General features: G+C 44.7%; 2 protein-coding genes and 1 long non-coding RNA gene across 5 annotated transcripts in view; all 3 read left to right on the top strand.

Moving 5' to 3' along the window:
* AURKAIP1 (aurora kinase A interacting protein 1) overlaps positions 1 to 1,872 on the top strand; it is a 155,656-nt gene extending 153,784 nt beyond the window's left edge. For all 3 annotated transcript variants that reach the window (XM_083513320.1, XM_083513318.1, XM_083513319.1), the window contains exons 3-4: positions 387 to 856; positions 1,710 to 1,872. In XM_083513320.1, coding sequence (XP_083369446.1) covers positions 387 to 856; positions 1,710 to 1,820 — 581 coding nt within the window. In that variant the 3' untranslated portion in view covers positions 1,821 to 1,872. The remainder of the gene's footprint in view (positions 1 to 386; positions 857 to 1,709) is intronic.
* LOC310711391 (C-signal-like) overlaps positions 1 to 17,280 on the top strand; it is a 129,030-nt gene that overhangs the window by 18,767 nt on the left and 92,983 nt on the right. The gene's annotated exons all lie outside the window — the stretch shown is intronic.
* LOC310711485 lies at positions 5,015 to 17,062 on the top strand. Its single transcript, XR_014528490.1, has 2 exons — positions 5,015 to 5,101; positions 16,515 to 17,062. It is a non-coding gene; the product is annotated as an uncharacterized lncRNA (long non-coding RNA).

Here is a 17,280-nt window from a genome sequence, read left to right as displayed (position 1 = left end):
GACTATCAACTCCCATCATCCCCAGCTAGCACTGCCAACAGTCAGAGATGATGGGAGTTGGAGTCCCAAAACCTCTGGAGTGTGTTATGTTGGACCCGGTCATCATGCCCTTTCTGTGACATGAAATGTTTCCTGCAGAATTTGTTTTATTTAGTCATTTTTCTTTATTTAATATATTAACAAACTTTATATATCACTTGCTTGTAAGAGAACCTCAAAGCGGTTCACAAAAATATAACACGAAATGTCAAAATTATTGATTAAAAATGGTTTTAAAAAGGCGTTTGAAAGCATTCAAAAGATTATTGAAATAGTCAGTAGGTGATGCGTTAATTTTTTAAAAAATAATGAATGTTCACATATTTGCAAACTGTGCTTCCACACAGAACGCTTTCTGTCGAGATCGGCCATCTCGCTTCCGGTTCCTAGACTTGCAGCTTCCGCAAATTACAGCACACTTCCCTCAAACAGAAATGGAGCCCAACCCCAGCAGTGGTACGCGTTGGACCCTGAGCTGGAAGAAATCCTGGTGCCAAGGAAGATGTCGATCTCCCCCCTTGAAAGCTGGCTGACGGTCCAGTATGTCCTCCCTAAAGGTGGAGGCGCCATCAATGTTTATGAGAAGCTAGGCTATGAACCCAACCATCAGTATGAGCTCCCCACATCTTCCCGGGGTACAGAGGCTGAGGATGACAGCGAAGAGGGGGGAGGCGAGCTGAAGCGGGGCAAAATGGAATGCAAGAACGTTCTGAAGATCCGAAGAAGGAAGATGAACAGACACAAGTACAGGAAGCTGATGAAACGGACAAAGTTCTTGCGGAAGAAGGTCAGGGAAGGTCGGCGCCGGAGGAAACAAGTGAGTGTGGGAAGGGGAGATTCTGGGGACTGGTGCTGGCATAGTCTGTTTAGCTGAGGAATGGGGAACATCAGACCTGGGTGCTGACACGTAGCCCTCCAGTCATCTTTCTTTAGTGCTTTCACTAGGCTGCACCTCCTCTCTCTATGCCACACCTCGCACTGGCCCTGCTTCTCGCCCTGGAGTGTTTTTGCCTGGCCGGAATGTGTCCTTGAACTCTGATACAGCCTCTCGCTTATCTGGATGGAGGATAGAAAGGTTTGCATGTGCGTATAGGAACTAGCCTACAGAATGAAGGCAAAATTTACATTTGTACCCACTTTTGCTCCTGGCCCTGCCCAACACTGGCATGTGGCCTTTGGCCTGAATTCGTTCACACCTAACCACTTTCTGATTGCGCCCAGTCCCAAGGTTGAGCATTATCATAGAATCCTAGAATTGTAGAGTTGGAAATGACCACAAGGATCAGCTGGTCTAACCCCCTGCAATGCATGAATATTTTGCACATCTTGGTGCTCAATGCCATGACCCTGAGATTAAGAGTCTCATGCTCTAGTGACTGAGCTATTTCCCACTATAGTGCAAATAGATGTGTCAGAAATGGGATATGAACCTGTGCCTCTTTCTGGTTCTTCACACCATACCCCTTATCCAGTTGTCAATTTCCGATGGACCACCTATTTCAGTTTTGATGTCTCCTCATCATTTTCTGGACCCACATGTAATTCTGCAATTCCTAGTTCTGCGCATTAATGGACCGCATCACGGCCATCCAGGACTTGCTGCCCCAAAGTACACAATATCCTAGGGGAGATGTCACTAGATCTTGGTTTTTTATGTCTTGTCTTTACAGAAAAGGTTTGAACGAGATCTGGAACGCGTCTGGAGGAGAGCCGGACTGAGGAAGGCTCCTGAGGGATGGACGGCACCCAAGATATATCTCAAGAATGTGAAGTCCGATTGACGTCGCCATGAGGTTTTTTGTTTTTTTTAATTAAACAATATTTAAAGCAGAAGGGCAATTCCTTATTTATTCATTTGTTGTTTCTATATATCTTTATATATATTTTTATATATCTTCCTACTACCAAGACACACAAGGTGGTTTACAATTTAAAGCATTAAGACAAATGATATAACATATAAAAGTAGGATGGGGGTAGTCTGACTAGAGCAGGCCCTGTTGTCCCCTTGCCTTCTTTCCCCTCCTCCTAGGGCAAGATGTGTCCCCTGTGGTGGGGGGAATGGGAAAATCTGAATGGAGTAGGCTGTTTTTCCCAGAATCAGTGAAGAAATCTAGCTGGGATTGGGCAATCAGCATGTCCATCCAACATCTGCAAATAAATAAAATAACAACTCTGGAACAGCATTTGGTTGGAGGGCCCCACCTGTGTATGCAAATACAGTGGTACCTCAGTTCTCGAACGTAATCCATTCAGGAAGACCGTTCAACTTCCAAAACGTTTGAAAACCGAGGTGCAAAGGGCTGTCTCCAATTTCAATTGAGAAAATTGAAAAACACACAGAGGAAGCTGTTTGACTTCTGAGGCATGTTCGAAAATGGAAGCATTTACTTCCGGGTTTTTGGCATTCAGGTTTTGAAATGTTCGTCAGTGAAGACGTTCGAGAACCGAGGTACCACTGTACCATACATGTTCTCAAAGTGTGGATCCTTAGATAGAAGAGGAATGCTGTCAGAAGGCTTTGGGATCCTCCAGAGTTTGCAGAAGTACAAGAAATATTTAGGAAAAACCTATGGTAGGAAGGGGACAGCCCAAAAGAGCCTGACGAGGACGGAGCGTGTTCTGTGGGCACAGAATGCTGGTGGGATGGATGGGACAGGAATAAAATGGAGGAGGGTGAACGGAATGGAGTATGCTGGAAGAGAGCATGGCTGGCTGGCTGTGCATCACACCGCAACATTTTGTAACAAACCCCAATGCATTTCTACATTATAAATTAGTCTTTTAAAAAAATCTGATTTCTGTTTACCATGGGACCTGCCTCTCCCTGGCAGTGGGGGCCTCAACCCATGGTTGTACTGGAAGCCTGCCACCCTCGCCCCAGAAGGAGCATTCGTGGTAAGTATCCAAAGCACATTTGTATTGAAAGCTGCCGACTCAGTGTCCTGCATCTGCATTTTTTAAGTTCATGTGTGAAAGGTGGAAATGAAGCATAAAACCCCATGTTTAGCGGTGGGTTTCATTACTTAGGAACTTCTTAGTTTAGAAAAATGGTGAGTAAGATGGGGGATGTGATAGACGACTATAAATTTGTGGTCTCTCCAGATGTTGCTGGAGTCCCAACTCCCACCATCCCCAGCCAGTGATGGGAATTGGGGAGATTCACCGACATTTGGTGTAGGGTCACTGGCTCCCCACCCCTGAAAATAATTTAATGACTTTTTCTGTGGAGAAGTTAAGACTCCTTCTCCTTCTGCGGCTGATAGGATTGGTGAGTTTTGGCAAGGGAGCGCCCCTCTGTCTAGTGAGGTTTTCCCCGCTCTTTTTTGCCCTATAGCAGAAGAGGATTTTCCCGCTCTTTTTGGCCTGTGGCCAATAGGCAAGCAGGACCAGAAGGTTTCTGCTTGTGGAGCTGCCTCTCTGGTCTAATAAGCCCTGATTTTGCTGGTGTGGGGAAGCATTTCCAGTGGCAACAGCTGCAGTTTAGATAAATAAGGATTACCTCAGGAGTTCACGAAGATTTGAAAAGGGTTCATCCCCATAAGGGGCAGCCCTGGAGTATATATATTTGGGAGCATTCCCTAGAGGCAACTGTTAAAGAAAACCCCAGTTAGGTCTTCCAAATGGCTACAGTTAAAAAAATTAATTGCCTCATGAATCCTTGAGGAGTTTTGAAGGGTTCCCTTTGAGCAGAGGTGAGGAGCCTTAGGCCTTCCAGATGTTGATGGGATCACAGCGCCCCATCAGGCTCTGCCATTGGACATGCTAGCTGTGACTGAGGGGTTTGGGGTTTTGTTTTGTTTTTGAGGCAGACCATATCTAGAGAGGCACAGATTCTGCACCAAATAAATAAATAAATAAATTTTGATTTCTCATATTAAAGTTTTACAATCACATATCCAACATACAACATGAAAACAAGATTCCAAAGAATCTCCTCCCCTTTGTGGGTCCTATTGTTAATCATTCCCTCCTGGTTCTTTTATAATCAAATCTTTTACATCTCCATTATGTCCAAAATTCACCGTTAGATTCCAATCCTACTAACAATTTTAACTGTTTACAATGGTTTTTAAGATAAATTACAAATTTCCCCCATTCCTTATTAAAATTTTGGTCCTCCCGATTTCTGATTCTTCCAGTCATTTTAGCCATCTGCCATTCTTCTCTGGAAGGGACTGTATCTTCTTTCCATCTGCGGGCCAGTCCCTTTGCGATTTTGGCACCTAGAATTACTAAAAGAAAAGTTTGGTGTTTTTTTTAAAAAAGAAAAAGTTATTTTAAAAATGTTTAAAATAACAGATTCTGCATTCTTGCTCCAGAGGATGGCCTGTTAAGTTTTGTGCTATGGCTAGATGATTTTGGGACAGCCACCCTCATAAATAACCTCCACTGGGTCGTTGGGAAGATAAAATAGGGTAAACTCTGTGCAAAGCTGTACCCTAACCCTGACCTCCTTAGAGGACAAGGTAGCTTACAAAGCTGAATGAAGTGTCCCAGAGCTAAGCCAAGTAACCTTAGCAAGTAATTAGCAAAGTATTTGCTGCCTTGCAACACACGAAGAGAAGTGGGGTTAGAAGTCCAGGAGAATTCAGGTATACTGGGCCGAAGCCGTTTAGGGCTTTAACACCAACACTTTGAATTGTGCTCAGAAATGTACTGGGAGCCAATATAGGTCTTTCAAGTTTGTTGTTTGCAAACTGGGGTGGTGATGCTGAGTGGGGAGAAAATCCATTCATTTTGCTTTTAACTTTTTATGGTTTTGTTGTCTGGTTTTGTGTTTTTTCTATTGTTGCCAACCAATGTAACTTTTTTTTATCATTATCATACAGCAGTATGCACATTTTTAGAAATAAAATGAAATAAATAATTGCTCAGATCAAAGGCACTTCTGACCTTCCAGATGCTGCTGGACTATAATTCCCCAAATCCCTGACGACTAGCCAGCCTCGCAAGCGATATAAGGAAGGGCTTAGGATGAGCAGCAGGGGGAGCCAAAGTCCAAGGAACCCAACAGCGGAGAATCTGGAAGTTGCCTTCGAAGAGATCCTCTAGACAGCAGGTTTATTGAGCATTTATCATGATTTGCTTTGTAGGCTAGACTATAAGCCCTTCAAGGCTCTACCTAATTTCTGATGTGATTCAGTTGCATACTGGCAAATTCAGGCACATAATATTTATGATGTGGAAATGGTGTACAGATGTTTGAAGCCTGCCGTTTTTCATTTGATGAGGCTGAAGAGAGGGGTTAAAAATATTTGCTGTAGTGTTGTCGTGAGAAAGCTGAACAAATGTGCTTTGAATAGTTGCAGAATATGAAGATGATAAAGACTGGCAACAAGCCTAGAACAGTGCATGCCTCTCAACCATCCCGATAAAACTGGGACATCCCTTTTTTCACACGAGCACACAACAGCCATTTTAGGCGCCATTATCTGGCCACAGTCTCGCAAGGCACCCCAAAACACATGTTTTTTGGGCGCTGGGCCTGAAAAAGCACTTTTTCAGGGCCATGATCTTCTGTGGATCCACATGAGTCACGTGGAAATGCAGCCCTGGAAGGTGGAGTCTTGGTTTTTCAACGCATCATGTTGGAGGGTGTGCAGTGTTTGAGAATTATTATTATTTTTTGCAACAATGAAAAAGAAAATGAATGAATGGTGAATGTAAAGGGCCTTGGGTCTGGAGAAGAACAACTATGAAACCAGAAGGATAGGTTAAGGTGGTGTGGTAAATCAACCCAGAATTTCCCTTCTAAAAGTCTACTTTGTATATAAGAAGCCTAGTGAAGCGCCCTGAGATCTTGTGATGAAGGGCAGTGTATAAATTTAATAAATAAAAATAAATAAATAGTGTAGTAAAATTGACACATTGTCAAAGTAGTGATAAAAGGTAAAAGAGTGGAATTGTTTGGATTTTTTCTCTCTCTATATAAACATTCCTGCTATCTATTTCTGGCTGTTGGTTATGATCACTCATCGACAATGCTCGCACAACAAATCTGCTTCTCCCAAAGATTGAACTTTTTGTGATAAGGAAGGTGATGAGAAAATGCATGGTAGAGAGTTGTTTAATCTCCAAATAATAGAATAAAAAAATTACAGAGTTGGAAGGGACCCTAAGGGTCAGGATGAATGCTCAAAACAGATCTTCTGGAAGTACCCGTAGTCTAGTCCTTACTGAACATTAGTTCTGATTGGTTCATGGGGCAGTTATATGACTTGGGACTCAGCTACAGTGGTGCCTCGCAAGACGAAATTAATTCGTTCCGCGAGTTTTTTCGTCTAGCGAATTTTTCGTCTTGTGAAGCACGAAATCCGATAGGAATGCATTGAAATTCAATTAATGCGTTCCTATGGTCAAAAAAAGTCCAAACAAAGCCAAATTTGGTACAAGAGTTTATTAAGTGCTCTTTAAAGTCACACATACTGTAAAGAGCATTTCAAAAATTGAAGGAACAATAAATTAAGTTTCTAAACATGACAGAAAAACATTTAAAAATCAACAAAGTGTACAGTACATTTTCTAAGACTCTGGGGGACCACTCGAAGAAGGTTCCTCTTCCACTCTTTGCTTCTTGCTGAAGAACCCCCTCCTCAACTGTTTCCCCAGCCACCCACCACACAGAAATTCAAATCCAGAATTTTTTAAAAAAAACAGCAGAGTGGCCCAGTGGTCACAGAAAATCATAAAAATGCAGAAAAACACACACACAAGCTTCCAGATTCTTGCAAACCCCTCCCCAACACCAAGTCCTTGAATTCCAAACACCCCAACCCAAAACCCAACCCCCCCAAAAAAAGTTTTAAAAGTTTAAAAGAAGTTTTGGAAAAGCTTCAAAAATAACCAAAAACCTCAAAAAAGGCTACCACACCGCGTTCTATGAGTTGCTCATCGAAGTCAAGTCGCAACTGTATTAACAGTATTAAGAAAAAGGAAACAAACTTGCAAGACGTTTTCGTTTTTCGTCTTGCGAAGCAAGCCCATAGGGAAATTCGTCTTGCGAAGCAGCTCAAAAAACGGAAAACCCTTTCGTCTAGCGAGTTTTCCGTCTTGCGAGGCATTCGTCTTGTGGGGCACCACTGTGCATTAGTAAAGAAACAATTTGAATGTATTATAAACATGCAACACCAGATGGCGCCAGAGAGCAGAAAGTTTTTCTACTCGAATTTCCAAAGGGTTTCCCCCCCTTCTGTTATAACAATTAATTTCTGACTTATTTATATCATTTTTCCCCCTGTGTGTAGATCCACCCAGTGAGCATTTGTGCAGCATGCACCTTTATTGTCTACATTGTAGACAATACTGAGCTAGATGGAGGGCACCAGGGTGGTGAAGGCTTGCCAGCACAAATGTTGAATCTCATGCACAAGTGTCTGCATAGGAGGGAGTGTGTATACAAAGCAATGACAGGAAGGCTTTATGGGGTATGCTGAGAGCTTCCTTTCTTCTCTGTTACCTGGCATGAGAATCCCAAGCAAGAATTGAGAAAATCTCTCAATGCTGGAGTTGACCAGTAAAAGCAGGGGTCAGCAAACGTTTTCAGCAGGGGGCTGGTGCACTGTCCCTCAGACCTTGTGGGGGGCCGAACTATATTTTGGGGGGAGGGGAATGAACAAATTTCTATGCCCTACAAATAACCCAGAGATGCATTTTAAATAAAAGGACACATTCTCATCATGTAAAAACACTGATTCCCAGACCGTCCGTGGGCCGGATTTAGAAGGCGATTGGGCCGGATCCAGCCCCCGGGCCTTAGTTTGCCAACCCATGAGTAAAAGGGACCTTAATGGGAGTTGTAATCCAGAACACCTGAAGCACACCGGGTTACGTACAGCTTCCATTATATGGCTGTGCTGATTTGGGCAAATGGGAGCTGTAGTGCAAAACAGCAAGTGCTCAAGAGGAGAGTTGTGAAAATGCCTTGGTGCTCTTTTCACTGGGGAGGAGATGGCCCAGAAGCCCTTTCTCTTCGTGTTGGCATTTTTACAAGGCTGGGAAGCTTTAGCCAAAGCAAGCAAGCAAACAAACAAACAAACCTTCCTGCCATGGACGAAGGCAAATGTAGGGAACCTGTGGCTCTGCAGATGCTGTTGACCTGAATCTCCCATCATTTCTGACCATTGGCCATGCTGGCTGGGGCTGATGGGATCTGGAATCTTAACAACATGGCTAAACTACATTTCCCATTATTTCTGACCCATGGGGCTTGCTCACTCTATCATGACGGGAGCCATAATCCAACAACATGATGAAATTACAACTCTCACCATCCCTGGCTGGGACTGATGGGAGCTGCAGTCTAGCAACATGGTTCAACTACAACTCCCAGAATTCCCGACCATGGGCCACACTGACTGGCTCTGATGGGACATCAGCACCTGGAGACCCACAGGACCCTCAGCCCTGGACTTGGGCAAATCGGCAACTGTGATCCAGGGACAACTGTGGAAAAACTGACATGTAGCAAGAGGCTTTTCCTACCACCTCGCCTCACCTGCTTTTGCATGCCAGTTTTCCTTGCCGTTTCGCTCCCCCACTTTTTACAAGCACCTGGGATACAAAGCAGCCTTTCAAAAAGGAAGCAGACAGGTTTGCTCTCCTGCTGTGGATCAGCCGGCTTTCTCGTCTGGAGCGCCCCAGGATCCCCAGCTGCCCTATGTTCTATTAACGGGAACAAAAGGAGCCTTTACAGTTGTGAGCTAAAAGAACGGTTTTTACCGTTCTTTTGTACGGTTAAATAAAAATAAAATAAAGCCAACCCAATGCTGGCTTCCTACCTTTTAGCTCTCTGAACAGTGGGGCAGCTAGGTTGTTCTTGAATTTGAACCATCCATTGTTGGAGCCATGATGAAAATTAATATTATTAATGCTATTGTAGCAGTAGCAGCAGCAGCAATAATAATATGGTATTAGTATGACTACAACTTAGCACAGCTAAACACATTATATTGACCAGTGATTTCAGGGTTACCAGGAACTAGAACTGGGTATAAGAGATTATATTCCTAAAACAATATCATCAGTGTCCGGGCTGAACGATGGGCATGGAGACGCTCCTAAAGGTATACAGGGACAGAAGCTGTGACTGACAGTGACTCTCCAGGATATCAGACAGGGGATTGAACCTTAGACATTCTCTGTGCCAGACAGATGCTGTACCACTGAGCTTATGGCACTTTCCCAGTGCAGCCATATTGAGGGAATTAAAATTACCCCCGAAAGTGGGGTGATGGGGCCTGTACGGTGACTAAAGCCCAAAGCCTAATATTACCTGACTCCACCGGTGAGGCAATTCCTCACAGCTTGTAACTGTCTATTTTCTCAGGAACGTGTGTCCAACCCATTCCGTGGAAAAAAAACTGCTTAAAGTTCTCACCAAAAGTTGCAATGTGAGTGGGACAGAAGGCTAAGCTTTTGCATCTGGGGAAGAGTCTGACTAAAGAGGGAAAGTCATGGATGATGATGTGAGTGTGTTTGGGTTGGGCTGGAGCGCGATCAGAAACTGAGGACACCCTGCAAATGTACAGATGTGGTGACTGGGCTTCTCGCATCCAAGAATGATCAGCTCCTTGAGTAACTCTGAGTCAAATCCATTTCCCTTCCAGCCCGTGTGAGGTCACCCCAGCAAAGCTCCCCTAAGCCGGCTGGAGACATTTTGCTGTCTGAGGCAGAGCAGCAAATAGTGCCCCTTGTAGCCTTCCAACAGACTTGGCTTTCAAGCGGAGGTCAGGAACCTTTCTCAGCCCAAAGGCCGAATTCCCTTCTAGACCACATTCTGAGGGCCACATCCCAATGGTGGGTGCAGGGCAATGGTTGTGAATTTCCCCTTTGCATAGTAGGCTAGTTTATGCAGACACACTTACACACCCCTCTTAATCTTCCATCCAGACCAGCAACTAGCATTAGTACAGTTGGAGGACCGATTCCAGCCAGACAAATAAATTATGGGTGTGACGTAGGGCCAGCGAAATGTGTGGCCCTCCAGAGCTCTTTATATAGCCCTTGGAACGCTTTCCAGGCCACAGCCCTCACTGGCCCAGCTTCACAGCCTCCTTGAGTGATTTTTGCCTAGGTGAGAGGTGTCCTTGAACTCCAATAATGCCTCTCACTTGTCTGGATGGAGGGCAGATAGGGGTATTTCATCTTTCCTGAATCTTCCAACCTTCAGCTTAACTGGATAGTCCCGACTTCTAATATTATGAGAAAGGAAGGAGATTTATCTTCAAGGTTAATTCCAATTAGGGTGCATTGCTCACATTCACGCCACACGGTTGAAGCACTCTTGTGCCACTTTTAAGGTCTTGGAGAATCCTGGGAGCTGTTGCTTGTTAAAGATGATGAGAAAACTATGGGTCTGCGAGAGGTCTTCCAACAGCCCTTAACAAACTAGGGTTCTTTGAGGGAAGCCATGATTGCTAGTGGTGCAAGAGGGCTTCAGATGCTTGGTGTGGATGTGATCACTGCGTAGTAATTCTGAGTTGAAATGTTATCATTCAGACTTCTCCTTGTTATCATTCTCCTTTAGCTTAGCAACTCCAGATGTGAGAAACTGGCCATTCTCTGTCTCCATGCATCTAAATTTGGCAGTGGGATGGTCTTCTACCAACCAAAGCATACTTTGCACAGCCTTTTTCTTAACCTAAAAAAGCTCCTCTTTTTATAAAGCCTGAAGCGGCTTGGAAATTCCAGGCAAGTGTTAAGAAACAATTTTGGTGTGCCGCGATCAGGAGAAAAAAATACAGGCCCTCTTGCTCCCTGTAGAGTTTTTCTGTCCTCCTGCATTTCTGGGACTCAGTTGGGCCATGATTATGGGCGGGTTTGGAAGGTGGGGTACAATTATGGGAGGGAATAAATGCTCTCCTTCAAAAGGTTGCAGCAACCCTGGTGTGGTTTGTGGGTGGAGTGGGTGGGGATGGCGCATTTCAAAGTGTGAGGGCCTTAGGTTAGCAAAGTAGCATCTTTCCACCCTGCCACATGGCTATCTTCATCTGTGTACACACCATACATTTACAGCAAACATCCCAGAATCCTGGGAACTGTAGTTTACCCTTCACAGATCTACAATTTCCCAGCAGCCTAAACACTACATCCACCTTTGCCCCCCAACACTGGGATGTGGCCCCTGGAACATTGTCCAGAACGGAATGTGGTCTTTGAACCAAAAAATAGTTCCCCACCCTCTGTTTTAAACACAGTTTTCTCATTTGCCTGACTCTTCTGGGAGATCATCTCTATCGCTGACCAGCACAGATGAGTAACAGAGCAAGGAATGTCACTTTCTGGCTTTTTGTACTGAGTTTCAGAGAGCAAGTAGACTGGGCAAGGCCTCTTGGTGCTGATTTGATCTCTTTGTTATTTCCTCCCAGTCCTCTGTCTGTGATCCATCCCAAACGGAGGAGCTGGAGGAACGTTTCTCTGCAGAATCGTTAAGGATAGGAACATAGGATTCTGCCTTCTACCAAATCAAACCATTCAGCACTGTCTGCACTGATTGGCAGTGACTGGAGGTGCTGGAGGAGACTCTTGAGAGTCCCATGGACTGCAAGAAGATCAAATCTATCCATTCTGGAGGAAATCAGCCCCGAGTGCTCACTGGAAGGACAGATCCTGAAGCCGAGGCTCCAATACTTTGGCCACCTCATGAGAAGAGAAGACTCCCTGGAAAAGACGCTGATGTTGGGAAAGATGGAGGGCACAAGGAGAAGGGGACGACAGAGGACGAGATGGTTGGACAGCGTTCTCGAAGCTACCAGCATGAGTTTGACCAAACTGCGAGAGGCAGTGGAAGACAGGAGTGCCTGGCGTGCTTTGGTCCATGGGGTCACGAAGAGTCGGACACGACTCAACGACTAAACCACAACAAGAAGCACGAAGATAGCTCAGTCAGTAGAGCATGAGACTCTTAATCTCAGGGTTGTGGGTTCGAGCCCCACATTGGGCAAAATATTCCTGCAGTGCAGGGGGTTGGACCAAATGACCCTTGTGGTCCCTTCCAACTCTACAACTCTATGATTTCTCTTCTATTGAGCTGTAGCTTCTCTCAACAGTTACCACTTTAGGCTCCTCCGGGCAACCTGTTTATTAAGCATTCCTCCTGGGTTTGTTACTGGGTAACAGGTTCCTTGTACAAAGCTCACATGGAGCTTAGACGGTCCATCTAGCCCATCATCCTTTTCTCACAGCAGCCAAGCAGTACCTGAGCACAGGAAACTCTTCTGTGGTTTCCAGCAACTGGTATGGAGGCGCTGTGGTCTGTGGCTTGCCAATCAGAAGGTCGACAGTTTGAATCCCCACAACGGGGTGAGCTCCCGTTACTCTGTCCCAGCTCCTGCCAACCTAGCAGTTCGAAAGCATACCAGTGCAAGTAGATCAATAGGTACCCCTGCAGCAGGAAGCTAAACAGTGTTTCCGTGTGCTCTGACTTCCATCACAGTGTTCCGTTGTGCCAGAAGCGGTTTAGTCATGCTGGCCACATGACCTGGAAAGCTGTCTGTGGACAAATGCCAGCTCCCGTGGCCTGAAGCGAGATGAGCTCTGCAACCCCATAGTTGCCTTTGACTGGACTTACCGTAACCACCCATGGGTCCTTTACCTTATGGAGAAGCATTACTGCCTCTAACTGTGGAGCTACTAATCACCCTCCTATTTGAGGATGAAATATTGTCTAATAAGGGGTGTTCCTTCTACTCAAAAAAACAAATGTCCTTTGGCAGTGGTGGCCGGTGTGTGTGTGTTTGTGTGTGAGAGAGACCATACTTTGGTTTAATGTGGATTGTGAACCTTGTCCGTGCAGCATTCTCCTCGCAACTCCTGCTCTCCCACACTTTCTCCTTCCTAAAAGCAGAGCTCTCATATTCGGATTCTCAAAGCACGAAGCCCAAAGGGTTCACACTATGGAGAGGTATGGATGGGCCCTTGGCCTTAAATTAAACAGCATTTCTTGCAAATGGTATGCGACCGAAATATAGTAAAGCAAATACCAAACTCCCCTGCTGTAACTCCCTTTCCTCCCAGCTGTTTTTAAAAAGGTTATATAACAGTATAGGTTTTTATAGCAGTCACCAACCAGGCATTTTTCTTTATATCTTTTTAATTTTATGCACCCACACAAGTGTGTTGTGGGGAAGGGGAGAGGCAATTTCCTAAGTTAATGTCTAATGTCTGGATATAACTCCTTTCTTTTAGAAGTGTTTTAAAAATTGCTTTCCTGGGCAAGTCTTCTGTTTTTCTAACTGGTTCCTATTAATGGTTTTGTTATGAATTCCAGGAATTCATAAAGAGGACGCTTGCCAAAAGGGGGAGAAGAGTGAATTTTAAGTGTGCTGTTCCATCCCAAGGTGTATAAATGAAAATGATTATCTGGACTGTGGAATCAATTGATGGGGGATAATAAACAATAGTTAAGCAGCATTCAGTGCTGCAAGATCTCAAGACTATGCCAGTATTTTGTGCCAGGAGGGATTCAAGAGTATGCCAGAACTTTAGGTTTGCACGGTTAAAGTAGATTAACGTGACTTCCTGCCCCAGCACAACAATTCCACTTTTTAAAAAAAGGACTTTATGCTGTTGTGAAAGTCATGGGGAAATGTACTGGGGCCAGAGACAAGAGCACAGAAGGCAATTTTTACCCTGCTTCAGTAGGTTAGTTTCGGCACACACTCTGACACCCCCCCTCTGTCCTCCAGCCAAGTAAGTTGGAAGCGTTATCAGAGTTCAAGGACATATTCTGCAATAACACTCCAGGAGGATGTGAAGCTGGGGCTGGTGAAGGGTGTTGTATGTCCTGGGGGAGTTCTGAGGGCCAGGTGAAGAGGCCCAGAGGGCCACATCTCAGTTCCTCTTCCCTTCTACGTACTTATGTATAAATATGGCTCCACTAGCCGAAGTCTGTGGCTCTGACTTCTGAGTAGGCATGCGTACATCTGCATTGTTGGTTCTGCCACGGGGAGGCTTCCATGTGGAGGGGGTGCTCATTTGTGCGGGGCTAATCAGGGGCTGTAGTAGATGGTAATTAGAACACAGAAAGTACTCTGTAACACAGTGTCCATCAGGGATTCCAGGCCTGGTGAAGTCATGGGAATAATAGAGGGTTGCAACTTGCAAGCCTGTAATTGTGGCTACATGTCATTTTGCCTTTGCCGCTCAAGGAACCAGGTCCTCCCCAGTTTCTAGACTGTGTCAGCCCTGCTAGCTGGATTCAATTTAAGATGTTGCTTGATGGCGTGTGACACCAGCAAGCAGTCCTAAGATTTGCTCCGACTGTCCCTATGGTCTGATAAAGGACTCCCTCTGTTTTGGGCCTTGAGAGCACAGGACTTCACCTAAATAATCCTGGGAACTGTAGCTTGTTATGAACACTGGAAGCTGTTGTTGTTGTTGTTTAGTTATTTAGTCGTGTCCGACTCTTTGTGGCCCCATGGACCAGAGCACGCCAGGCACTCCTGTCTTCCACTGCCTCTCGCAGTTTGGTCAAACTCATGCTGGTAGCTTCGAGAACACTGTCCAACCATCTCGTCCTCTGTCGTCCCCTTCTCCTTGTGTCCTCCATCTTTCCCAACATCAGGGTCTTTTCCAGGGAGTCTTCTCTTCTCATGAGGTGGCCAAAGTATTGGAGTCTCAGCTTCAGGATCTGTCCTTCCAGTGAGCACTCAGGGCTGATTTCCTTCAGATTGGATAGGTTTGATCTTCTTGCAGTCCATGGGACTCTCAAGAGTCTCCTCCAGCACCATAATTCAAAAGCATCCATTCTTTGGCGATCAGCCTTCTTGATGGTCCAGCTCTCACTTCCATTCATCACTACTGGGAAAACCATAGCTTTAACTATACAGTACAGACCTTTGTTGGCAAGGTGATGTCTTTGCTTTTTAAGATGCTGTTTAGGTTTATCATTGCTTTTCTCCCAAGAAGCAGGTGTCTTTTAATTTCGTGGCTGCTGTCACCATCTGCAGTGATCATGGAGCCCAAGAAAGTAAAATCTCTCACTCTGGGTAAACGACAGTTCCCAAGATTCTTGGGGAGGGAGCAAGATTCTCAGCTTTCATTGTACAGTGCATATGCAGGCTTGTTTTGCCTTTTCCAGAAATGCTGGCATTCTAGAAGTTAACTCTTTGAGTTGGGTTATTTATTTATTTATTTATTTCACTTATATACAGTGCTACCATTATCTTCCATGGAGCTCAAGGTGGCAAAATTGGTTCTTCTCTTCCCCATTTCATCCTCACAGCAACCCTGTGAGGTAGGTTAGGCTGAGTGGCAATGACTGGCCCAAGGTCACCAGTGAGCTTCATGTCTGAGTGAGGATTCAAACCCTGGTCTCCCAGGTAATAGTCCAACACTCTAATCATGACACCACACTGGCTTAGAACAGGGCTGGCTCAACCATAGGGCAGAGTGAGGCAGGACAGTTGATTATGGGTGTCACAAAAGAGCAGAAAACTGGTGCTTTAAAAACTTCTTATTACAATATTTTTACTCATGGGAAGAGATGCTTATGGGATTTTTCTGCGGCAAGTGCCAAAATTCCTTGGTCAGCCTTGGCTGCTATGCAGCTCTTTGATTGAAGGAGTGCCTTTTTCTTGTTCTGCCTCAGACAGCCAAATGTCTTGGGATGGCCTTATATCTAATGCATGTGAAATAATGTGTGTGGACAGAGCATAACTGTGCTCTGCGTTGCTTCCATCCAGTAGTGTTGTGGCAAATTCAGAAGTGCAGCATCCCCTCATGACGTTCACACTATTGACCCCTCATAGCCACCCCTTCTAAGATTATACAATAATCTTATAATTTTACAATTATGCAATAATAATAATAATAATAATAATAATAATAATAATAATAATAATAATAAATAAGGAGTGCATTGCAACCATCGGTGCAGATCTCACATGCTGCCATTCAGCTAGATCTGCTATTTTCTGTGCACGTACATGGGCAGATGATTTGGAGGGCTACAATACCTTCTTTCGGAGTGACTCAGGTTGTGTTTTCTCTGAAGCTCAATTGTATGTAGCAGAACTTGTATCCCAGTCACTTGAAACTGAAGTTCCTAAATGCTGTGCTTTGGAGCATATGGTAGTAGCTAAAAAGTGCACCTATTATGCTGATTGGGCGACTCTAGGATGCTGGAGAGAGGGACCCTACTGCAGAAATAGCAATGAGTCTTATGCCCCCCATATCCCAAACCACCACACCACTGTTTCCATCTCATCTCCCAGAATCATCTGTATGAAATATGGGCTAGTTGGATCGACTGCTTGCTAAAACTCAGGACTGTAAGGAGGCAGCGATTCCTGTCCTCCTGTTCATCCCAATTAGCTACAGTTTGGCTTCCACTTAAACCTTATGTTCTTGCTATCTGCTATGGCCAACACTAATGTAGTTAATAACGTAATCGATTTTTGTGAATTTCAATGGAAGGAAAATGTCAAAAACCATGCGGAAAGTAATGCCATTATTTCTGTACTCATTCACAGACAAAGAAGAGAACAATAGTGAATACCACATGGGATCGCTAGTGTGGCTTCTGTTCCTGGCCTTGGATGGACATGCCAGTGGCAGCAATTTCCCCTCCCGTTTCCATTTCTGATGGAATTCACTGACGGACCTACAGTAAAACTCCCAAGATTCAGCAGCCAGGGTCGGGAGCAAAATGGTGACTCAGGTTGGAGAAACTGTTTTAAACACAAAAGCAGTTGCATGTTTTTGCAGGACTGGAATGTGTCCTTGAACTCTGATAATGCCCCTTGTTTGCCCTAGATGGAGGATCAAGGGGTCTGGGTGTAGAAACTAGTCTACCACACAAAGCTAAAAATTGTCTCTGGTCCCACCTTTCATTGGCATGTAGCTCCCAGAAAGTTGCACAGAAGGATTTGCAGCCCTGGAACTGAGAAAGCCTTAGCCCTTGGGCTCAGCTACATTAGGAAAGAAAAAGCATTTTATATGCGTTATAACACTGTGACACCAGATGGCGCTGTGGAGTGCCATCTTTCACCAACGTGATTTCCCATTATGAAGTTTACAATGCTTTTTTTTGATGTGTCTAGATCTAAACATTTTACCCACCACACTGCACTCTGTATTTTGCAAAACACTGTGTCAGTATCGAGTAAATATTTTCACAAACGAGTTGCACTCAGTGCTAGTCATGGCCCACTTAAGTCCATTAATTTCAGTGGGACTACTCTTGAGTAAAACCTAGTTGGCTATGCAGCCAAATGTTTTAACATACCCTGTTTTGGG

The sequence above is a fragment of the Podarcis liolepis genome, assembly GCF_965112155.1.
Source record: "Podarcis liolepis genome assembly, chromosome: 7".
Lineage (NCBI taxonomy): Eukaryota > Metazoa > Chordata > Lepidosauria > Squamata > Lacertidae > Podarcis > Podarcis liolepis.
Note: the sequence above shows the minus strand (reverse complement) of the source record. Positions and strands in the feature narration are given on the sequence as shown.